Source organism: Ochotona curzoniae, unplaced genomic scaffold (genome assembly GCF_017591425.1).
Source record: "Ochotona curzoniae isolate NIBS_2020 unplaced genomic scaffold, NIBS_Ocur_1.0 patch266, whole genome shotgun sequence".
NCBI lineage: Eukaryota > Metazoa > Chordata > Mammalia > Lagomorpha > Ochotonidae > Ochotona > Ochotona curzoniae.
In genome coordinates this window covers 364187-389154 of record NW_024466824.1, presented here as the reverse complement: position 1 = coordinate 389154, position 24968 = coordinate 364187, and the positions used below count along the sequence as shown (strand labels likewise).

General features: G+C 43.2%; 1 protein-coding gene across 1 annotated transcript; it reads left to right on the top strand.

The window, feature by feature from the left end:
• The first annotated feature begins 3858 nt into the window (after positions 1 to 3858).
• LOC121166965 (annexin A10) lies at positions 3859 to 24462 on the top strand. The gene is made up of 12 exons (XM_040996305.1): positions 3859 to 3876; positions 11398 to 11479; positions 12015 to 12109; positions 12810 to 12923; positions 13633 to 13723; positions 14503 to 14582; positions 17618 to 17671; positions 17765 to 17858; positions 19104 to 19199; positions 21525 to 21583; positions 24047 to 24169; positions 24394 to 24462. Exons 1-12 carry the CDS (start codon positions 3859 to 3861, stop codon positions 24460 to 24462), a joined length of 975 nt encoding a protein of 324 aa, XP_040852239.1.
• The last annotated feature ends 506 nt before the right edge of the window (positions 24463 to 24968 follow it).

The window sequence follows — 24968 nt, the reverse complement described above, 5'->3', positions numbered from 1 at the left end:
AGAAGTTTGGCAGATAAATGTTCCCGTCAGGGGCCCGTGTAATGCAGAGTAGGTTAGAGGTCAGCTTGCACGGGCATCCCATGGGCGCGACACGGACTGCCGCAAAGGTGACCGTGTGAGCCCTGGCTGCCCCACTTCTCATCTAGCTCCCTGCTACTGGGGCCGCCAGGAGGCCAAGGACAGCGCATTCCTCCCTCTGCCCACTGACTGTCCAGGTCCTCACTATCCCAAAGAGCATCAGTTTTTGCTTAGGATGGGCGCAGCAGGTTGCTGTGAGCCTGTGGGGAAGGAGCAGAGGGCGCAGTGGACAGAACGCTCAGGTGCACTCCCACGTTCAGCCACCAGAGGGCGCAAGGAGGGGCCTTTGTCCTCTGACCACTGACCACACACCAGTGCCCAGCATCAACCCAGGTTGGCCTCACAGGGAGATGATTTTCTTATTCCTATCTCTCTATGAGGGAAACTAGAGCCAAGTGCAGACTCAGTGAGTGGGCTCCTGGCTCCCGCCAGGCCTTCCTTGCCCTTGCTGGACAGTATCTGTGACCTGCTTCGGGGGGACACAGCCATTCCCTCACTCCCCAAGGCCCCTGTCACCTGCACCTGGAGATTCCGTCCAGCAGCAATGCCAGGAACACAACTTAAAAATGGCATGTTTCATTGTCTGGTTTCAAAGCTGTGCTATGTTTGAGATTCCTGGAGCCTGGACCGGGCGAGTAAACGCCCAGAACTGTTGGCTGTCCACACCAGAGCTTGCAACCTGAGGTCAAAGTCCCAACAAAGACAGGGTATTCAGAGAACTTCAGAGTCGGGCCCTAGTTCTCATCTCACTCAGGGGTTCAGATCTCCCCAAATCTGTCCATCTCAGGCTCCCCCAGTTCAAAGGGAAGGTTGGAGACAGTTGAATAGGAACGTTGGAGAGAGCTGGGGGTCCGGGAGAACTGGGTCGTTACTTCCCTCTTGGGTTTCCTAAAATTCCAGAAAGACAGGCATATCTGCCTACGGCCTCAGTCAAGAGAGCCAAGATGGGGGGCAGGGGGCAGAATCCAGCTTCCTCTGGGGTCACTCCCGCTGAGATGAAATGCTTTCCCTCGAGCGCTGGTGACAAAAGTACACTGGCATTTAAACCAGGGTTTTGTGTTTCCCCAGTGCGTTCATGCTGAAAGAAAACAGGAAGGCGGGCTGCATTAAACTCTCGCTCTGGGTCAGGATTTGCCACACAAATAGCCCTGAGTCCCCAGGAATGCCTCAGCAGGTGTTGGGGGGCCAGCCCCGGCCTCCCTAGAGGACGCTGGGGCCAGGGAAGCTTGCTCCTCACCTTCTCAGCAGGCGTCTCCCTCCCAAGCAGGCATCCTTGACTAAGGCCTCTCTCCAGGGTCAATCCTGCCGACAGCTCTCGCGTTCCTGGTCCAGGAAGGCACATTCCACAAGGCAGGGTGGGTCTTCCCATGCATGCTGCTCGCTTGTCCTGGCAGCGCAGTGCTGTCCATGTCCAGTGCTGGGGTGCCGCCTGGTGGCCACGGAGGGAAATACACGAGTTCTGCATTCTGGCTTGTAACCTTTGAAATTTTATGAAAAAGTACATCATGTTTTGTTTTATAATGCATTGTTAATTTCTATTTTTCTTTCTATTATTGATTTTGTATTATGATTTTTCATTTAAGGGGATGTACAGTAGCTGTAAAATGGAGACTAACATCCAGATGTGAGGATACAATGTAATATCCATTTATACTTCCAGACAAAGATAGACTTACAATGAAACATTTACATTTGTATTTTATTCAGTTTTAGTAATGACACAGAGGAACTAGGTTGGGGAGGAGGGAAGTTGGGAGGGGATAAGGGAAATGCCAGGAGCCTATGGAACTGTATCATAAAATGATAATAATACTAATAAAATGTAAAAAAATAATAATAATAATTTCAAGTTACCCAAGCCAATGCCACATTAATCAGAAATAAGCAATATTTCCAGAAATCCAATTTCTAAGCAATAAACACTGTTGGATAACCCTAAAAAAATTACATATAAAGTATAAAAAAATTTTTTTAAAGCTCTTCTGCAGTGCCAATTTTACTAAGATGCTGCACAGTTTTCAATGATGTTTTCTTAAGTTTTCAAACTTTTCAAAAATGTTTTGGAACTTTTACAAACATGTTTATCCTATTAAAGTCTGAACACATTTTAAGGTTACATAACACTTTGAAATTTTCTAGAAAGTTAGATACAACTTTCTTGAAATTTTATAAAGTACACGAATTTTGAAAATTTTATTGCCATTCTACGTCATTAAGCTTCTTCCAGGTCTTCCTGCGGGTGCAGGGTCCCAGGGTCTTGGGCCACTCTACACTACTGTGCCAGGTCTCAGGCAGGGAGCCTGGCGGCACCTTTGAGGACACAAACATTATTACCCTCCTGCTCTTTGTATGTGTGTGTGTCATTTTAGTGTGTTTTATGTAAATGTAGGTTTTATTTACACGCTACAAAAGCTATGCACGTACAATGATTAAATGCATAGATGTGTGTATACATTTTGCTTACAAATTTTCATGCATAAATTAGCACTAACGAACTAAATGGTTCTAGAAGCATGAGTGCTCATTATTTGATGCTTAACTTGCAATGTTCTGTTCTTTCAAACAAGAACTGTTTAACTCTCCTTCAGAGTCTTTTTAAACTTTCTGTAGTTTAAGCAAGTACTGTAATATTCATTCAATGGCAGAAAAGTGATATATGTAGCAGTTTTCTATTATTATAACATCTGAGACAAGCTATTTACAAAAATATTTCTGATTTTAGTGGATCATTCCCCAAACTGGGCGGCCCCAGGGACTTGGCGTTTTGTTAGGCTGGCAGCCGAACGCAAAGACGATGGCTGAACCAACTCAGCTTTTGTAAAGCAGACTCTCCTGAGAATTCCCTTCCCAAGGCATCTCCAAGATATACAGAGAGGAGGAGAGACAGAGAGGAAGATCTTCCGTCTGATGACTCACTCTCCAAATGACTGCAACGGCCGGTGTAGCGCTGATCTGAAACCAGGAGCCAGGAGCCTCCTCCAGGTCTCCCATGTGGGTGCAGAGTCCCAAGGCTTTGGGCCATCCTCCACTGCTTTCCCAGGCCACAGGCAGGGAGCTGGATGGGAAGCGGGGCTGCTGGGTCATAAACTGGCGCCCACGTGGGATCCTGGCACATGCAAGGTGAGGGCTTTAGCTGCGCTGGGCACACTACATTGGACTTAGAAAACATTTTTAAAGCATTTTTTTTCTTAAAATGTAATAAAGTTTTTTTAAAAATGAAAATAATGCATTTGAGGATTAAAGGTGAAAAACAGTGGTGAAACTGCTGCAAAGATTTTTGCGGCAGACAAGTACTTCTATTGCAATTCACTGCTTTCAAACATGAGTTCAAACAGAGTAGCTTGAATTAAAATATATATATATATAAATGCACAAAGTACCCGGCAACTCAAAATATAAATTCAGGGCTGGAGCCCCCCTAAGAGAGTCTGGATACTAAGAATGGCTAATGGAAAATAAATCATTAACTAGGTAGTTAATCAACTGCACTTTATGTGAGTCATCAATTTCTTGAAAAGGTTGTACTCCATTATTTGGCTAATTTATATTTCTTAAATCAACACACAGCCAGGGGTTAGGCTAATGGTTCTATTTATTTTGGGCAGTCGTGCCCATTCCCAACCGATAGCTCTATCTTGAGTCAGGCGCCCTGCAGAGCCGTGTCTCCATCTTCTAGCCTGGCGTATAAATCTGGTTGACCGGTGACTCTCAGCTCCCTCTGACTTCACGGCCGCCTGCCGGGTCCTTTTCTCTGCCTTGAAACTGACCACTATTGCCAGAATGTTCTGTGGGGACTATGTAAGTACAATGGTTATTGCTATAAAGACGCCCAGTCTTTCTCAAGCTTTGATCCTTACGCGCAAAATTCCACTTGTGTTACTGAATCTTTTCAACAGGAAATATTGATGCTGTCATTAAATCTGTAATTACTAGGTGTTCGATGAAGCTATTAGGTGGTTATTAATAATAATAAGTCTCAAATTGAAGCATTTTGATTGTTTATACTCTCCTAAGTAGCCTAAAAATTTGGATTCAGATAAGATTCTTGCCTCTACATTAATATCTGTTCATAAGATTTTTTTTAAACTAGAAAACAGGATTTTTGATGACTTTACCAGAAGGAAATATTTAACATTTGAGAAGAAAGATAGGTTTATGCTAATTTGACTTTAAATAACAAGTGTAAAAATGGACAAGGACAAAAATGTCACAAAGATAGGGATAATTTCATGTGACTATTTATAGCATTTCAATAAAAAATTAACAAATTAAGGTTGTTTTCACCATTGTTCTTACTTTAAATTATTCAAATTATTTAATGCTATTAAATTTAATTAAGATTAATTATCTGTGTTAATTTTGACCTTAAGCAATAGTTAACTCAATTTACTCATTTCATATTTTTCTCTTGCCTGAATCATTTCAATTCAACTACTCTGATAAACAATTTTTCATGAATAACATTGATCTACATAAATACATATTATCTCAAAATGTATCCATGTCAAATGATTTTGGAAACTAAATATAAACTGGTTTTTGATTTTTCAGCTATATTAAAGAAACTAATTTCCAGAATATCTCATTATTTTTTAAATCACATTATTATTTAATTAACTGCTTTGGCCAAACAAAAGTATATGTGTGTGCATATATGCAAGTTATATAGCTTAGTCATTCACAAAGCGTTAATTCTTAGAAAGTGTAATTGTTTTGTTTCAAACTAAACTTCAAATGTAGCTGCACTCTATACTATTGATTGAGTGAATACCAATTTCATCCTGAAATTTCCTGGTCTCATTTTTAAAAGAAAAGCTGCCATTATTGTCTTATTAATTATCAGTTATAATTTACTAGAAAGAAATAAGAGGTAAGGCAATAAGGCCAGTGGAGTTTAATGTATAAAATCCTATCGTTTTTCTCCCTTTCTGTGTAATGAAGCAAAATCATTTAGAACCAATTGGCATTACATCCTGTGTACGGCAGAGCCTCGTGTTACTGTTTACATAAATGTATTAAGCACTCAGAGAATATTTAAGTTATATTTGGGGATTATTGCAAATGATGACAACAAACTTCAATGATTGTAGTGATTTGCTATGATTCCAGAGCACACACCAAAAGCAATGGGGAGAGTTCAGGGTGAGCATATGCAAAACTGCAAGCCTTCTGTGTTTATTCTGAGAAACTGGTAAAATGGTCTCATGACGCACTTTTAAAGCATTTTCTATATAAAATATATAGGCCAAGTGATAAAGATTTGCTATGAGAGAGATCCCTGTTCAAGGCCAATTTCATCGATTTAATCTCCATTTGGAATGTGGCGTTCTCAAGAGACCAGCCCTCTCTCGGGGAAATGTCTCATTGTGTAGATGAGGACTAAACTGGATGGCTGTGAAATATAGGAAAGTTAACTATAATCACACAGAAGGTGAGAACCAGGGAAAAGCTGCTGTGTTCTGTTAGAGATATGCGTGTATGATCTTGGAACCATCTCCTACAATGCTGCGGTGAGACGACCACCAATGAGAAGGGTGGTTGGAGTCTCTCACGCCGAGGTGGTAGATACAGGGGTCAGAACTGTGAAGCAGGGCTGCAAGCTGCCCCCTTCCCCATTGGCATCCCAGTTCAAGTTCTAGCTGCCAACCCAGCCCCTTGCCAATGTGCCTGGGAGAAACAGCAGGAGATGGCCCACGCGGTTGGTGTCCTGGAATCCCCACGGGAGACCCCGGTGGCTGGAGATCCAGGCCCCCCGATGCTGGCAGCCATTTCGGGGAGTGAACTGTACATGACTTCTCTCTCTTCTTCTCCCCTATCATTTTACACTTCAAATAAGCAAGATAAATCTTAAAAGAAGATACATTTGTTTCATTTGTTACTCTACAGAGTCTTACATAACATCATTTAAATAATAAACATCTGCCTTATATATGTACTGGCGTCTTACTGAAAAGCAAGATGATATTGATTCCTGCAAACGTGGATGTATTCTGTTCACTAATTAGTCAAATGCAAATCATAGTTCACAAAGATGCATTATTGCAATATTTCTCTTGGACTGGAGAAAATGCTGTAAAATAGTATTGTGTGGGAAAAGACTTGTCCAAGCCAAGATCCAACCCCGAGTATCCATACAGCCCTAGGACTCAGACTCTACCACCAAATACTGCTGTCTCATTAGAGTACATCAGCTGTCGCTTCTAAAGAAATTTTGGCTAATTTTGTCCTGTTTTCTATCAACAGATAACCTCTTTTTAGAATAGTAGCATTTTATTTACTATGTATGTGGTTATGCAACTATATCCTTATGATCTCTAAACTAAGTCTTACTTACTTTTCTGTTCCTTTGGTACCATTTCCTGAGTCTTCTTCATATTCTTATTTTTTTAAATCATGTTAAATTTCCTTTATGTTCGTGTAAAAGAATTTAAGACAAAGGCCCTACCCGGCCATTCATTTATTTTTTGAAAGGCAGGAATGATGAAGGTTGGGGGTGAGTGGGGAGAGAGAGAGAGAAACGAAGGCATGGAGAAATGAAGAAATAATTTCCACCTTCTGGTTCAGTTCCCCAAATGTTTGCAACAACCAGGGCTGAAGCAGGCCACAGCCGAGCCTTTTATGTGGGTGCCCGAGGCCCAAGTCATTGAACACTGTTCTTCCCAGATTCTGAAAGAGCAGGAAGCTGAATGGGAAATGGAACAGCCACACTTTGTGTCTGGCACTCCAGGACGGGGTGCTGATGCTCCAGTGGCTTAGCCTGTTGTGTCACAATGCCTGCCCCTTATTCACTAGCTAAATCAAGAATGTTCATCACAGCAGCGTTAAAAGCAACCTAACGCTTTTATCAGATTCCATGCGTTTGCCCCAACACGGCGCAAGAGCACCAAGTCAGGCAATGGCAAGTTAGACAGCACCTATCGCAGATAATAAGACATGCAGCATTTTAGCCCAATCAGGACGGCACACGTATCGACTTCCAACGATGGATTTCATGTAGTGATGGCAAAGCGTTCTATGCATCACACACAGGTAACTGGCATAGCGGCCGAGATCTCCGGGTCCCACACTGGCATACCTGAGTTAGTACGAGGCTCTGGCTCCTTCATCCAGCTTCCTGCTAATGCAGACCTGGGGGGCAGCAACACTGGCTCAAAACACTGGATTCCTGCCACCCACATGGAAGACCTGGTTCTCAGCTTCAGCCCTGGCCCGGAGACCGGGCAGGTGTCTGCAAGTAAACGGTGGGCATTGCAGCCCACTTTTGCTCTCTCTCTCCTTCACTCTGCTTCTTTAAATAAAATCCATGATTTCTAGGAAAAAGAAATAAATTCAGGGCTCATGGGAATTATCCAAAAAATTAAAAAATATATTTATTTCGGTGCAAAAATAATTTGGAATCCATGCATATTTTTTTCTGTAGTACCCATTCCCCATGAACTTTTTCAAGACCACCTGTGTTCCCCAGGAGTGACTAGAGGCTAAGAAAATGGCCTGTGGCCACAGACTATTGAGAAACAGGATTTATTTTTAAAGCAGATTTTTCCCCCCTATGGAAAGGTATTTCTGAGAGGAAAAATTCCATCCAAGAAATCTAGCTTTGATTGTTTATCGGCAATCTGACTAACTGAACAAATATTACTAAAAGGTTATTCCTACTTCAGATTACATTCATATCACAAAACCACATTTTCTGAACTTTACACACTGATTCAACTTGCGTTCTGAATCATGCCATGCCTGGCCTCAACCTTGACTGAGGCTTTGTGACGGTTTGGGACTAGAAAATTAAAGGTGCTGAGCTGATCCGAAGCCAGGAGCTTCTTCCAGGTCTCCTACGTAGGTATAGGGTCCCAAGGCTTTGGGCCATCCTTGACTGCTTTCTCAGGCCACAAGCAAGGAGCTGGCTGGAAAGTGGGGTCACAGGGACACAGGCAGGCACCCATATAGGATCCGGGGCATGCAAGGTGAGGACTTTAGCTGCTAGGCTACCATGCCGGGCCTTCCAATGTTTTAATATGGTAGGCAGTGACTTTCACATGGCAGAATCCCATGCCCAGTTCTCACCTCTCATCTTTTCTTTTTTTTTTTTTTTTTTAAGATTTATTTCTTTTTGTCAGGCGGGTTTTACAGAGAGAGCTCTTCCATCTTCTAGCTTACTATGCAAATGGCCACATCGGCCGAAGCTGAGCTGATGTGCAACCAGGAGCCACGACCTTCTTCTCGCGCTCCTCATCTTGGTATCTAGATACAAAGGCACCACTTTCGCTAGCAGTATTCCAGAGCCACATTTTGGAGACTCTGCTCTGCCCTTCTCATCGATACTCTCAGGCTCACGGCATCCGATGTGACAGCTTTAATGACAACCTCTTATGAATTTGCATCTGAACCTGGTACTTGGAAATGAACCCCAGACTCCTTTAGCTACGTACCTTCGCAGTCCATGCAAACTTTGTTCTCTGGTTAATGTGGGAGGCAGGGAGGGGGGAAGGCCTGCGGACTGGAGGGAGTGAAGGTTTAAAGCTCAACCTGACTCTTTTTCTTGTATCTTTTGTAATTATCGCCTGCCAAAGTTTGTGCACGAGCCTCTTCCTGGTCCCACGGGTCCAGCCTTGCTCCCACTTCTAAGAACTGGGAATCTCTCTGGAAGACTGCCAAAAAAGTGCCCTCCTGTGACACTGCCCTGTGCAGAAAAATCATATCACGTTGAAACTGAATAAAGTAATGGAATAGAAAGTAAAATCCCCAAAGAGAACATTTTAACAATAGCCTTTGATCCAGACTCGCAACTTCTCTGAGTAACAGCAAGAACAATAAAAAAATTAATACAACTTAGTAGAATCATTGACATTTTCCCAAGTGCTTTTAGAACACAGACCAAGATCCTGTGGCAGATATTTCTCTAGACACATTAGTTCCTCTGTAATGTTAGAATTTTCTAGATGATTATAAAACTACCTGGAATTTTTTTTTAAGTTACATCTTTACCTTTGCAAGGAATATATCATGTTCTTTTAAGTAAATACTCACTTAAACCCAAATCTATCTTCAAAAGCAAACACCATGGAAGTTTTAAGCTCCTCAGTGGACACAGAAACCACAGCTAATAATATTTTTGTATTATTGATCTTAATTAGCCAACCCATTAATAACACTCAGTACAGGAAGAAAGTCATTAGATTATCGCAATTTACCAGGTTCAAAAGCTCATTTCAGAAAATCAATAGAAGTCATCAGAATTATGTTTGAATATTATGAATCATAATTTCTTTGGAATAAGTCATGCATTTCTGGAATTAGGCGGAGTTGAAAAATGCACAAAGAAACCATTTAGAGGGCATTACTTACTGATTTGTCATTCTGCTGTTGAAACTCCCAGGTCAGGCAGTCTCTTTACTATGCAGTTCTGTCAGTACAAATTCTCTGTAATCTGAAGTAGCTCCACCTGATCCATGCAAAAAGAAGGAATTGCTGGATTTTTCTCAAGTATTTTAGGATTTCACCTGCAATCTTAAAACTTTGCTCATAGCTTATACTATTTCTTATCACAGGACAAGTGAACAAATGCTTCTTAGAGCCCATTTTCTTGGTCATCATCACATATACAATACAGTTTTGAACCTATTCCTTCTCAGTTACGCTTTTATTAATGTCACCAGACGTTTGGGTCATTAAGCTAGATGAACCCAGAAAAAAAATTAATAGGCCATGACATATATCATGTGCAAAAATAAAAGTAATTTATAGAAAAGATAATAGGTTTTATGTGCTTCTAGTACGGGTAAAGGTGGATCAACTTTATTCACAACTACTCGGGATCAACTTTTCTTCTTTATTTTGTGGCAAGTTCATAATAAAGTTGCTGAAAGCTTCAGTATATTTTATCTTCCTAGCCCTTAGCTGAAAATGTGTGGTATCTTCAAATAAGCCAGAATCGAAAGCATTGTAGTAATATTTCTCAACTTACTAAAACAAAACAAAACAAACAAAAAACAAGCACATTAACCCTGGCAGATACCTAACTCTGCTATTAATGGCTTTAAAAAAACCTTTCAATCATAGCGTCATTTCCAGCTGCCTCACTGCTTTGTAGCTGACATCACAGTTGTCACAGTCTGGAATTACCGTTCAAGTCTTCAGAGACTCTGAACACATGTGTATGTTTCTCTAGACATTCATCTAGCTACCAGACCAGAAATATCATTCCTACGAAGGGCAGGTAAGAATACAGACACGCAGGTGATGGATGATAAAGGCATCCGTAACGGGGGGCAGGCACGCCCTGCGTGTACCTTTCGGCACCTGCTCTTTAATCAAGCATGTGGCTTGGGCAGGGAAAAGTAAACATCCACGGGCAGCGTGACAATCCCTTCTCAGCAAAAAAGGGTTCGAGTCATGAACCCTTGGCAGTATCGTAGCTCCTGCTTCTGAAGTGGATGTGTTTTGAGCAGTCAAGGATACGACAGTTAGCAGGCAGGGGGACCTCCTCAGGATCTCACACGTCTGCATTTTTTTTTTTTTTGAAGATTTATTTATTTTTATTGGAAAGGCAGATATACAGAGAAGACAGAGAGAGGAAGATCTTCCATCTGATGGTTCACTCCCCAAGTGAGCGCAATGGCTGGAGCTGAGCCAATCCAAAGCCAGGAGCCTCCTCTGGATCTCCCACGAGGGTGCAGGGTCCCAAGGCTTTGGGCCATCCTTGGCTGTCCTTCCAGGCCACAAGTAGGGAGCTGGATGGAAGTGGGGCTGCTGGGATTAGATCAGCAACCATATGGGATCCTGGTGCGTTCAAGGTGAAAAGCTTTAGCTACTAGGCTATTGCGCTGGGACCCTTGTCACTGCCTACAATTAACATACAACCAGAATATTCATTTATTAGACTTGTGTGTATATACTTTATACGAATTAAAACAAGTAAGGGATGGGCATTTGGCACAACAGTTCAACTGCCACTGGGGACACCTATACCCCATTTTGGAATGTCTGGCTTGAGCCCTGGCTCCTCCATTTAGAATCCAGCTTCAACCTACAGTTCCATGGGAGGCAGCAGGCATTTGGTCAAGCGCCTCTGTTCCTGCCCCACCGATTCAGGTCCAGGTTCCCAGCTTCCGGTCCAAGTCCTGGCTACTGCAACCATCTGGGGAATAAAAAAAAAACCCAAAAAATTGTACATGGAAGAACTCCCTCTGCCTGACTCCTTGCCTCTCAAAAACAAGGGGAAATTTTTAATGTTTTACTAGAAATATAAATTTTAATTTCCATTTATCTGAAAAAAAAATGCTGAAACTTATTACGCATATCCTTACACTCTCCCACCAGGTGCAAGGGACCATCTTCCCGGCTCCTAATTTTAACCCAGTAATGGACGCCCAAATGCTGGGAGGCGCACTCCAAGGATTTGGTAAGTCTAATAATTTTACTAAAATCTATTTTTTTATGGTTTTACCTTGTATTTAGACTCCGCTGTGCTTGCAAAATAGCTAGTGTGCTAGGTAAAAAAAAAAAAAGATTTTTTTTTTAGTGAGGCAAGGAAGTAGAAATAGAAGAAAATACTAGAAGCAGTCGGCAGTGACAGTCCTGATCTGAGCACGTGTGTCTGACACGTACAAGGCCTCGTTACTAGACACCAGCTGACAACCCCAACCAAAGAAATCCTCATCTCAGATGGAAATGCCCATCTCGGTCCTTGCCTTGCTTTGAATTCCGACACGTCTGTTTTTCACTTCAGCCAAATCAGATCTCTTCCTGTTTGCCAAGCAACACAGCTTGCTCCCAATCAGATGCACCGCCCCTGGAACAGAGGGGGTCGGGGAGAGGAGAGCTAGGGAGGGTGGGTTTCTCCTGATCTCATTTGCATCGTTTTGATCTCAAGATCACCGGTCCTTCCTAAACTACTGAGAGCTCCTCGACTAATCCCCAAATATTGCTTTTCCCAGACTGTGACAAAGACCTGCTGATTGACATCCTGACTCAACGCTGCAACGCCCAGAGGCTCATGATTGCCGAGGCCTACCAGAGCATGTATGGCCGGGTGAGGCCTCCGTTCCTTCCCCTGTGTGTGTGTGTGTGTGTGTGTGTGTGTGTGTGTGTGTGTGCAGTCTGTGTGTGTTGTGTCTTCAGCTCACAGTGACTGCAACTCTTTCTCAAACTCATCCCTGCATGCCCAATGGAATTCAGAGAACCTTGCACTGCTGGTCGGTCCAATTAGGCTAACACCGCGCTGGAAATGGCCCTGCCTGCAGCTTTCAGAAAGGACCAGCGCTGGTTTCAATCCTTCAGATTGAAGGACTGAAGTTTGAAACATTGCTTTAAACTTCAGTCAAGCTCCCTGCTAATGTGCCTGGGAAAGCAGCAGAGGACGGCCCAACGACTTGCGTCTCTGACACCTACTAGGGAGACAGCTGGAGTTCCTGGCTCCTGGTTTCAGCCTAGCCCAGTCTTAGTCATGTTGGCCATTGGAGGAGTGAACCTGCAAATGGGAGATTTCTTTCTCTGACTCTGTCACTCTGCCTTTCAAATAAACAAAGCTTTTTTTTTTTTTTAAATCAGACATCTTTAAATACTCACTGCTCGCAATCCATAAGTATTCTGGCGTGTATAATCGAGGTTGGACTGATTCTCACATAGAATGATCTGGAAGAGGTAGCCGTCCCTGAGGGTTCCTATAGCGACCCCACGTGCTTCTCTGCACGGGCGACTGACATTAGCAATCCTTATTTTTGCCTGCACAGGACCTGATTGGGGTGCTGAAAGAGCAGCTCTCGGACCACTTCAAGGACGTCATGGTCGGCCTCATGTACCCTCCACCGTCCTACGACGCTCATGAACTCTGGCATGCCATGAAGGTAGTGACTTGACCCCCAAAATACGTGGGGCAGGTGCAGACTGGTGTTTCTGCAGAGAGAGAGAGGCCATCCCATGATGCCCTGACATATCTGACACAACGGGGCAGGCAAGGAGGAGGAGATACGTCAGCACTGATGTAACAACGGGAATGCTGAGGTCAGAGGAAGGGACTACAGAGTCCATGGTTAGGGTCAGCCTGCTTTCTTCTTATAGGACCCCAGACTCACCAAGTCAGCTCCATGCTGAGCTACCAAAGGGCAGGCTGGAGACGAGTCCCAGAGCTATTCGGGCTCGCCTCTCCTAAGTAGGTGCTTATACACCGAAGGAGACGCATTAAGAATCATGTGAGCCTTTTAAAATTATTTGTAGAAATCTGTTCACTAAGCCAGAATCAGGGACAAAATATAGATGTGATCTTTCTCTAGTTTTCATGATCTTAAGTCGGTCCTTTATAAAAAAAACAATTACTCAAGCATATCAGCAGTTGACCTTGCAACGATTAGAATAATTCATGCCAAAAAAGTCATTTCCATAAATAAATTGACTACATGCTCGCTAACACGTTTTGAGGGACAAGGACTTGCACGTTTTTCCACGTGCTGACATTACACAAGCACAGAACTGTGAAAATATCCCAGGGACTGTATGCTACACAGGCAGGCTGCTCTCCCTGAGTCTTTATAGCTCTCCCCTTCTTTTTCTTTCTAGGGAGTAGGTACTGATGAGAATTGCCTCATTGATATATTAGCTTCGAGAACAAATGGAGAGATTTTCCAGATGCGCGAGGCCTACTCTTTGCGTAAGGAAACTATGACCTTCACAGCTTTGAAATAACGCATGCAGCATTCTAGCCTATGGATTGGAATCAATGCTCTAAGATAAACTCTTACATCTCAAGTGTGAGTCATTCAAGACTACTTAAGTCATACGAAAAAATAAAGCCATTCCTTGCGGAATCCAGTTGAGCTATCCCAGGAAAATCATTACAAGTTGCTCTGAGATGACTGTTTTCACTAATTCTGAAAAGTCTCATCAGTTCAGAGGGCATCCCATTTCCTCTGAGAGAGGCCTAAAAGTAGAAGCAGTAACGTCCTATGTTTAAAAAGACTTAATGCGTTAAGTTCCAATGCATTCCACAGGAAGTTACACCCAGAAAATGCTCCAGTCACCTCCACTGCATTTGAATGGCAAGGCTTCCTAAGGGTGATGATGTAACAATCTTTACCCCAAATATTAAAATGAGCCAGAGGAACTGGGAGAGGCAGTGGGGCAGGTGGCAATCCACAGAAACGGAATGCCTAATTCTGCTTTAGAGAATGCGAACTGACTCTTAGAGCTGTATGCTACTTTTGGAATACAGATCAACTTTGAAGACAAGGGGTCCATTTCTATGTAGTCACCAGGTGAGTGATTCCAGTGGCAGGCCGTTTACTGACAGAGAAGTGGGACAGGCTGATGTCTTTCTGGTACTTCCCACTCGCAACCTGGGCAGCAGCAGTAACTAGCTCAGAGCTCATCGGTACAAATGGTGCCGGAGATGAGTGAGTGTGCTTGTCATGTGGCTGTTTTCTTGCCTAGAATACAACAACAACCTCCAAGAGGACATTTATGCAGAGACCTCAGGACACTTCAGAGACACCCTCATGAACCTGATCCAGGTACGGCATTGCACGACCAACACCGCCCTGCCCTGTGACGGATCAGGAAGCTATGGCATATGCCATGGCACAGCCGCTCCTGGGCATCAGCTGTGTTCAAAGCACTCAGAAACGGGCGTGGCAGAAGACAAGCACAGATAAAGCACAATTTCTCTTAAAGATCTATGATGAAAAGGAATATATAGAGAGAGACAGGTATAATGCTGCATTCCAAGGAAACCGAGACGCCTAGGAATAGCACGGTGAAGATTCATCATTCTGATTAGAGATCGATTTCACTTTGGAAACTGTTACGTGACTAGACTTGTTAGCCTTTCTGAGCCACGCACACAAAGCAACTGAGAAGCCTATTTCTTGTTTTGTAATGACAAAACATCACAATATGGATATTCCTATAAGCGCATTAGAAATTGAAAAACAGAGAATCAGAAAGTAGAAGGTTGTGGATCACAGAAGGTCTAAAGGCTTAACGGGGGCCTTGCCCTCCCTCCTCTCTCTCCACTTCTCTGCTCTTTCCTTCTCTCTCCCTTTCTCTTTCTTTTTGTACCTGTTTACATGTGTGTAGGTACATGTACATAGAACAACAAGACACGTATCTTTTTCTCCTGACTCCTACAATTTATTTGTATGTCCCTGGGGTTAGCACTTTCTTGAGGCTCAGGTTTCTGCCCTATAGGTAAAGGGCTGTGAACTCATATTCTGTCAATTTCCTCCCAATACAAATATTCTATTATTCCTGAGTTGTCATGTACGATCACACCCTTGACTTCCCACGTGCCTACTTCCAGGATCAAAGAAAAAACTATTGATAACTTTCATCTTCTTAAGATCGTTAAAATTCAGACACTACCCTTTTGATGAATCAGCGAAGATTGGGGAATTAGAGCATAGGAACCTTAAGATATTCATGAAACGGAAAGTGTAGAAAACCATGGTCATATTTTTCCAAGAGAGAAAATCTGTTCCTTAAAATACAGAGTATCTCTCTGACAGGGCTGTTTCTGGTAAGATACAAGCAAGCCGGAAGAGGCTCTTCGTGGACACTTCATGCCAATCATTAAACTGGCTCACGGTACTTCCCATATGCCTTCAGAGCACCGTACTTATGGAAGTTCTAATTACCTGTCAAACAATGAAAAATTAGTCACTTGGAAATTAATTAATCGACTTGTTAAAAAAAAAAAAGTTATGCTCCCGGAGAACACAGATTTCCAAGACAAAAATGGAAACCGTCCACTTGCACTTTGCTTCCCAGGGCTGTGTGTCACCAGGTTGAAGCTGGCGCCGTGAGGACGTCACTGCTATGAGCTTTATCTGCAGTTTATCTGCCCCGAATATTCTCAACCAAATGTCACCTCCCTTCATTTCTTCCCTTCACATTTTTATCTTACCCCTTATTCAAATCCTTTACTCTGTTATTCCACATCTCTGGCACCTAAAACATATACCATGTGGCTACACTGGAGTCTTCATATGAAAAAGTCACTCTTATCTGACTTTATAAAAAAACAGTAAAATCACAAACTTAATTCTTTACATTAAAAAAAAACCCATCACTCTATCTTAAGTGGTTTTGGCAATTAACTGCCAAATAAACAGATGGGCACCAATTAAAGATAAACGTTGTAAAATTGTATCTTTCTAAACAACATGTCAGAGTGGAAGGAAATTCTTGTTTTTCTCACAAACTCTGCCAGGGTAGGAGTATGTTTAGTGATCTAGAGACATTGGAGGTTACAGAGGAAAACTCATTGATCCAGAAAAGTCTCCCCACATCTGTTCCTTGATCTTTGAAGTCAGCTATCTGTGAGGGTCTTTCCAATGATGACTTCCTGAATTCCTGCACTGTGCCAAGTGTAATTTTAGATAATTGAGAAACAAAGACTCCAGCCCCCAAGTTGTTTCGAGTCCAGCAAGAGGGAATGGACAATGAACCGTAAATCTAAAAAAAGCAGCCATGTTACAAAGAATTTTAGAAGAGGATGAAAACACAGCAGTCAGGTGTTGTAAGCAGGTTGATAAGAAGAGGTCTTATGGAGAAAATGAAATTTGAGGAAAGATTTGGATAAAACAGTAGGTCGATAATGAATAGGTATAGTAGGCAATTGCAGAAAAAGGGTATAATTCTAGAAAAACTCTAAGGATTGGAGGAATAGCTAAGAGGCCTTTTGGTGCCATACACGAAAGCCAACGAAATGGACTACAGACAGGGAAAGTAAATGAAGTGAGAGAAGTGATGGTGAGATGGGATCTAATCCTGCAGCCAAGTTTAGGATTTCAACTCTTAGTCTGGAGGAAATGGGGGAGAGTACAGTCTTACTGCATTTTAAGTAAGAAATGAGGTGATCTTAAGATCGCAATAGCGGCTAGACTGAGAACATACTGGAAGGAAGGTAGAAACAGCAGCCTGCAGAGGGTCTGTATCTTCAACAGAACGATGATATGACATTGGCTTGGACCCAGATGAGAGTGCAGGTGGGTGTGAAAAGTGCCCAGACCCAGCATGTGTTTTGGAAGTAATGTTTATGTTGCTTCTTGAGAAAATGGACATGGGCTATCCAAATCAGTAGGAGGAGGGGACCAAATGTGAATTCCAGTTTTACAGTCTCAGCAGACACAGGGTGTGGTAAGAAACTAAGACATCGGCAGTGGGGGTGTAAGAAGCTTTCGAGATGGAGCGAGACCAGGAGCTGGATAAAGCAGAGCCAAGTGGAGAAGTTGAGTTGGCAAGCAGAAACACACCTAGTACAAGTTCAGTCGAGTAAAGAACTGGGTATTGGTACGCTACACACAGGGGAGAGCAGAGAGAAGCAATCCAGAGCCATGGGAATGGCTAAGATCGCCAAGAGAAAGGGGCACGAATGCAGAGAATATGATGGACTAAGAAAACACTTACTCCAGGGAAGGAAAGAATTTGCTCAGGACTGACCTGTTTGGCGGGCTCAGGAGTTTTTGTTTTTTGTTTTTTTGGTTTTTGGTTTTTTGTCCCAATCTTCATTAAGATATTTACAAGGGACATCTGCTCTTATTTATAGGGAACCAGAGAGGAGGGTTACGCGGACCCTGCCATGGCTGCCCAAGATGCAATGGTAACTGGAGCCCGCTCCGTCCCTGATTGAGCACAGCCCATGTGACGGTGGCTGAGCGGGTCTGGTGCATCTGTGGGCTGTGCGCTGTTTCAGGTGCTGTGGGAGGCGTGCCAGCAGAAGACCGGGGCACATAAAACCATGCTGCAAATGATCCTGTGCAACAAGAGCTACCAGCAGCTGTGGCTGGGTAAGGATTAGCAGGGGCCCTTTCCAGCTGCCAGACTGATAATGGGACAAAAACAATCAAACCAACCCCAAGCTTTAGTGTGGCTGGCACTGAGACACAGGGGTTAAGCCATCGTTTGTGACTCCTAAATTCCACATCGAGCGTCAGTTGGGGTCCAGGGTCCTCTGTGTTTCAGTTCCCTGTGAACGCACCCAAGAAGCAGCAGGGTGATGGCCCAATTATTCGAATCCCTGCCACTCCACCCTGTCGAAGTTCCTGACTCTGGCTTGGCATAGACCATGCCATTTTGGCCATTTGAGGAGCGAACCAGAGGATTAAAGATCAAGTTCTCTTTCACTTTCTTTCTTCTTTTAAAACAAATATTTTTATTAAAAAAAAAGTAACACCAAAGGAAAGTCCTTTTACTTCAAGGGCACTTGTTCTGAATTATTTGTACGGATCTACATCATCTAATGATATTAACAGGGGGTAAAGTTCCCCCTATGATTTTATTTTTTACATTTGCTGAATTGTATAAACTTCAAAATACTGAACCTTCAAAAGGGGATAACTATTTTTGATGAGGAAGGTACTAAAAAATTAGCTATTTCCTGTTAGTCATGCTGTATGCTTTCTCAAAAAAACATATGATGAACATAGTTTAGTGAGCTCATAATGAGTCAAGGTCATTATTACTGGCATGGTTTATGTGATGGGGACACAGTCCTATTTGTCTTAGAGAGTCATTCAAACCAGCATGCACTTTGACTTTCCCCTAATTTCACTGCATTTTGCCCTTTCTCGGAAACAAAAGTGAAAACACAGCTTCAGTTGGTCTCGTCGACGCTGAGGCAGCATGCTGTTACTGGGGGCAGGTGCCAGAGTATGGCAGGCGAACCCTCCACCTGCAGTTCTAGGCTTGGCTGTTTCGTTTGTATCTCCAGCTCCCTGTTAATGGACTTGGGAAAGCAGTGGAGGGTGGCCCAAGGGCTTAGGCCCCTGCCTCCACACTGGAAATTTAAGTCCACAGTGAGCCGGTGGATCCCGCCGGAAGTAGCAGCTGTTCCCCAGGAGAACAGAAGTCCAAGATTTATGCTAGACTTTCCCAACAGCACTTGTTTCTCTTCAAGCACAATCAACAGCAGTAGTAGTATCCATGACTTCACATAAAATATTCACCTTCACTATTATAGCAATGTAATCACAACTTGTTATGAAATATATATATATTTTAAATCTCCCTTGAATTCTATCCATTTGTTGAAGTTTTCCAGGAATTTCAAAACATCTCCGGGCAAGATATAGTGGATGCTATCAATGATTGCTACGATGGATACTTCCAGCAGCTGCTGGTTGCAATTGGTGAGTGATCAGTTACACCAGACTTAGCAGACCCGTAGGACCCACCACAAATCTTCGACTGGCCCAGACTGAACTGAAAGTGTGTGGAAGAGTTCTGGCTTGAGTATTTTCCCTTTAATACAATTATTTAGAAGGAACACAAATGCTACCAAGAGAAAGGCTTGCAGGGGCAGAATGCACCGCACGGCCAAGCTGATGATTTTAATGCAGTCATGGCCGACTCTCACTAAGCTGGCACTCCCAGATGCTCTCTCAGGAGTCAGTCCTCACAAGGTTAATGACATTTCCGGATTCCTGTTGCCGTGTTTATCAGCACACCGACGCTAGCCACGTGGCTGCCTTCCAGAGGAAAAAGGGGTTTTTGTTTCTTGTTTGGATTGTTGGGGGAGGAAGGGCGGGAGAGTTGGTCACGGTTCATTTAGGAAAGGAGTTTTAAGGTAAGTTTTCATGAAAATGGTTGGATAGACTTTACAGAACTCCTGAAGGAGTACATGATTGTATCTTTATATTTTTCTACCAGAAAGGTGAGTAAATTCCAGCAAATTCTCAGAAAAATCGAATAACCACGTGTCACATCAAAACCTCTCCTTTTTCAAACAAAGCCAAAGGAGGTCACCGCCCAACATATACCGACTGACAAGCGACAAAGTCACGACCCCAGGACCCATGTCGTCCAAACCTGACAGCCCTCTCCCTCCAATATGGACCACAAGGCAGAGAGAGAAAACAGCAGGTGTCAAAATCTGAGAAAATAGCCGCTTCGTTATCCGAGCATCACTGCTCTGACCTCTGCTGAAGACACTGCGGAAGGGGGAGAAGCAGCAAGAGAGACAGAGTTGTTGTCCTTCAAACGTATTGGAGCAGAGACTCAGGCGTGATCACTGCGTTCATGGTTAGAAAGGAGATGACAAGCTCACAATCAAAGGGCTTGTTTGAACGACAGAGGAAATGCTGTTTGACGGCCTTCGGCCTGCTAGAAGCGATCATTTCACTCGTTACTCATTAATTGACTCTACTGGGTTTATGCCGTCACCAACTAAGTTTTTTCAAAAGAGATTTATTTATTTTTATTGGAAAGTCAGATACATTAGAGAGGAGGAAAGACAGGGAGGAAGATCCGCTGATTCATTCCCCCCAGTGGCCGCAAAGGCCAGAGCCAAGATGATCCGAAGCCAGGAGCCTGGAACTGCCTCCGGTTCCATGCAGGTGCAAGGTCCCGAGGCTTTGGGCCATCCTCAACTGCTTTCCCAGGCCACAAACAGGGAGCTGGATGGGAAGCGGGGCCACTGGAATTAGAACCGGTGCCCATTGGGGATCCCAGGCATGCAAGGCAAGGACTTCAACCACCAGGCTACTGCGCTGGGCCCACCAACTGAATTTTATTCAGTATGACAAAACTGACTAAGGCTCTAGGGTCTCCTAATGCTATGGCAGTTTTGATTGAGTGACTCCTAAAACTGGTGTAGGCTAGTTACAACACTTACGTGTTCTTCTTAAGCGATTTCCGAACACTCACAAATCCACGAGGAAGTAAAAGCAGGATTCAGGAAGGTGCATGAGCTGCGTGGCCGCTGTGTCACAAGGAACCCCGCATTAACGGGACATCCAGTCGTAACGCTGATGCTCTCGGTCTGTTCGAAGCTCCACCTATTTAGTCTGCAAAGAGCACAGGCTCCTCTACCAGGAACCAATGGCATTCCAAGAAAAAGACGAAGACGAAATGAGGTTCTGAATGAAGCATGCAACCCTGAATCAAACAGCGCAGGAATCTAACCAGTCAGAGAGAAAGAGTCTCCAAAGACTAACACTTGGCAAAAACTAGAGATTGTGGCATGAATGTGGGTGCTTTAAAGAGCCATGGGTGGACTCAAGAAAAAAGGGAAGAGAGGAAAAAAGGCATGATAAGACTTGGACACAAAACCTTTCACTCTCAGAGACCCAAGGCAAGAGCTGACGTCTGTTCGTTGGTGCTGGTGCCGCTGGCTGGGTGCTCTGCCTACAGCGTCTTGTCTGAACAGCTTGTTCTAGAAATCCGTGGGCACCTGCAGGGGCGAGTAGTGCAGGGCAAGGGAGTGTGTGCAGAAAATAAGACATTTCTTTGGGTTCTTCAGAAAGTCCTTGGGGGAGTCCTTTTCCTAGACAGGCAGGCATGAGCCATTCCTGCAGTAACTCCCGGCCCTAATTCTGTGTGGCGCCGGGGAATGGGCTCGCGTGGGTATCATCGACTAGCCCAAGTGTGACCACTGCTCCAAGTGCTGCAATTCACCGTGAGGATTGTAATGAGGGGAAAAAAAACGTTTCTTTCAACCCTCTGCTTTCTCCTAGTCCTCTGTGTTCGAGACAAACCAGGCTATTTTGCTTATAGACTGCACAGCGCCATCCATGTAAGTAACACCCACATATTTTTTCAAAGTTTCTTCAGAAATTTAATATCTTCTCAAGTAGCTGTTTTTTTTTTTTACTTCTATTATTTAAATGTCGATTTCCATGCTTGAACTTGTAGGTAAACAGGTACAGCACAAATAATATATGCTCTAAGGAAAAAGCAAAAGCAAGTTGTGCAACGGAAGACCTATGACATAAACCTCCTGATGTGGTCTCTGGATCAGCCTGAGGCAGCTAAGAGGTGTGCTTCTAGAAGGTTCTCATCTCCCATGCCCTTTAGCATTTCAGAGCATCCCCAGAAACTGGCAAATACAAATGCTTTCTATTTGCAAAGACCCCCCTATTATGCTTTTGGACGTACAAAACATGAGGCACTAGAAGAAAACTGTCAAAACATTGCATATTCTCGGCAAGGAATCACTGCTTTCCTGGGGTTTAAAAACGCAAAATAATCTCAGCAGATATTTTTCAACAGGAAGAGTTGCTTTCCAAAAGTACTTACAGAAAGAGCTTGAGAATGATAAAGACTAAGTCATTTTTGTAATGGAGTGGTATCTTTCATGCTTTATAATGAAAATAACTGCATTTTTAGAACATTTTGTTCAAGGAAACAAACAGGTACATCAGACAGTAGCAAAGACTTCAGAAGGTTCATTTATATGGATTTAAATGATACATTTTTGTTGGTGCCAAATTTTTTGAAATCCGTACATTCATGGAGTCTTTGAGAAGTTAGTGTAAAACGCACACTATGAAAATAACTATGCCTAGTTTTTATTACTTTTTTTGCACCAAAATGAACTTAACATTTTAATTTCATTTTTTTCACAAACTTTTTAAAGTACTCACTACACACTTTATCCATGGTGTGCATGAAAAAATATTTAGAAAAAAAAATTTCATATAGATATAATCATACGTATGAGGCATGGGAGAGAAAGAACCTTGAAAACTCAGAAACTATTAGAAGGTCCATAACACAGCAATTTTAGTAGCCAGTTCTATCCCCGAAGTAATTTTTACAGGTCAACAACTCCATAAATGCAGCCAGCACGCTGGAAAAACATACTCATATTCAGGGATATTGTTATGATTATCTTGTAAGTAAAATATTTACTCATTCACAAGAAGAACTTAGGTCAGAAAGGAAAGCTGGTGTAGCCTCCTCGTGTCTGCCCCTCTCCGACTCTTAGAAAAAAGCCCGATGTGATTGCATTTGAAGTAAACTAGCGCACTAAGCCACGCTATGCGATGAGCTCCACAATCCCTTGCTCTACAAGATCGAGCACTCAACGACAGAAGAAAGCTTCACTTGACCGTGGGAGATGATCTCTATCTCCCTGATATCGCTCAAATTCAAGGCCACTTCTTCTAAGCACGAAAAAGTCAAATCCTTTATGTACATCTGTCATACGGGGAGAAGGAGGGGGTACCAACTCACAGACAGCCGGGAGGACAAACGAGAGAACAGTCAAGTGATTGCATGTGTCACACGGCAGGACCTCGGGTGTCAAATGTTGGTCTGAGGGATCGTAGCTCCGCTCAAACACCACAGCGTCTTCCTGCATTTTCTCCAAGGCCTAAATTAATGAGCTGCAATCTAGATTTGGAAACTTGCTTAGATCATTCATTTCTTCTTTGTTCTTCCGCGATACCTCACTGTTTAACCCTCCTGCCTTTTCACCCCCAAATTGTCACAATGGTATCGTCCCTTAGTACCAGTTACAAGTGTAACTTTCTGACGGTTTTATTTCAATCACCTCAAATTGTGACATCCATTATCTCCAACAACGATCAAAAAGTGCATTATGCTTACTGGCCACTAGAGGGCACCATTTCCTCATTTGGAAAATACTTGTACATATTTGTCAAGCATCATTATTTCTGCAAGTAGCCGCTGGCCCTTGATCTTGTATTTTTCATTATTTGAATTTAAATCACAAAGTATTTCAATCCCCAATTCTCACTTTTACAATGTCTCAACAATCGCAAGATTATAGAATAAACCTGTCATTGTTATGCCAATGTCAAACTGGTAAAGTCTAGATTTTCCAATTCCTTCACCTCCGAAGCATTTACTAGAAAGACGGCGTGATGAAATCTGCCGTCTAAAGCGTTAAGTGTGACTGAGATGGTAGGAAGGGTGCCGAGAAACAACGGCAGAATCAGGGTGAAAGGTTGGGAGTCAGAACCAATCCAGACGGTGACCTATGATGGCACAGTGACATCGGGTGGGTGCGAAAGGGTGATTCACAGCAGGTGCACTCGAACTAGGTTGGAGAAGTTCCAGGGACAGCCTCCGTACCAGGCTGAGCACTGTGTCGTGGAGCCATGGCACAGCGTTCGAGGATCAGGACAAGAGCCAGTAACTCTTGCACAGAGCCAAGTCTACGCTGGACAGACTGACGTGAGGGAGACCCCGATTTCCTCAAGCGAGCCCCCTGTCCCTCTGCATCTTTTAGGACTTTGGTTTCCATAATAAAACCGTCATCAGAATCCTGATTGCTAGAAGTGAGATAGATTTGATGACCATCAGAAAACGATATAAAGAAAGATACGGGAAATCCCTCTTTCACGATATCAGGGTAAGTCTCCTGAGCGGGATTTTTTTATGACCTTCATTTCATCATTTCTGAAACTGCGATGCATTATTTTTCAGTCACGTTCACTGGGAACAATTCTTAGGAAAGCACAAATCTTTAGGTGAAAAAGAAAAAAAGGGAATAATTTGGGAAAGCTGACTTGGCAGTTCAGGGACAGTCTTTTATAGAGACTGATAATTTTATCTCAAATGCTTTGCATGTTTCAGCACTTTGCTTCGGGGCACTATGAGAAGGCGTTGCTGGCCATCTGTGCGGGGGACGTGGAGGACTGCTAACTCCGCAGCAAGGATGGGAGCACCAGCGACTCCGTGCACACACTTCAAAGTGGAGAGCTGATCTGTTCCCACGGTCACTCACGCTCCAACCACATAACACAACTGCATTTTCCAAGCCCTCTTCCCAAAATCCATGAATGAAAAATCTAGGATCGAGGATTTGTATTTGTTATTTAATCATCAATGAATGAATGAGTATATGGCACAATAATAAAAGCAATATTGCCACGGAATAAGAGGGTTTGTTGGTTTCAACTCAGACTGGGTTGCTATAAAATTAGGTGGATGCGATGGTTAGTTTTAGCTGGATCAATTTGTGTCTTATTTTTTGGTTAAATATCATTTCACTGTATGTGTGTGTGTTTGCGTACATGTGTTTCTGGGTGAGATTAACATTTGAACTGGGAGATTCTTCGGAACCTTCTAAACATGACTGGCCACCATCCAATCCCCTAAAGGCCTGAGTGAAACAGAAGGCCAAGGAAGGCAGAACTTGCCCTCTTTCT

What these genes read in the sequence shown, in the direction of transcription:
- LOC121166965 (XM_040996305.1), top strand. An exon ending in ACCAGAGCATGTATGGCCGG is followed by an intron (nt 12,110 to 12,809) that starts GTGAGGCCTCCG and finishes TTGCCTGCACAG; the next exon opens with GACCTGATTGGGGTGCTGAA. An exon ending in GCGCGAGGCCTACTCTTTGC is followed by an intron (nt 13,724 to 14,502) that starts GTAAGGAAACTA and finishes TTTCTTGCCTAG; the next exon opens with AATACAACAACAACCTCCAA.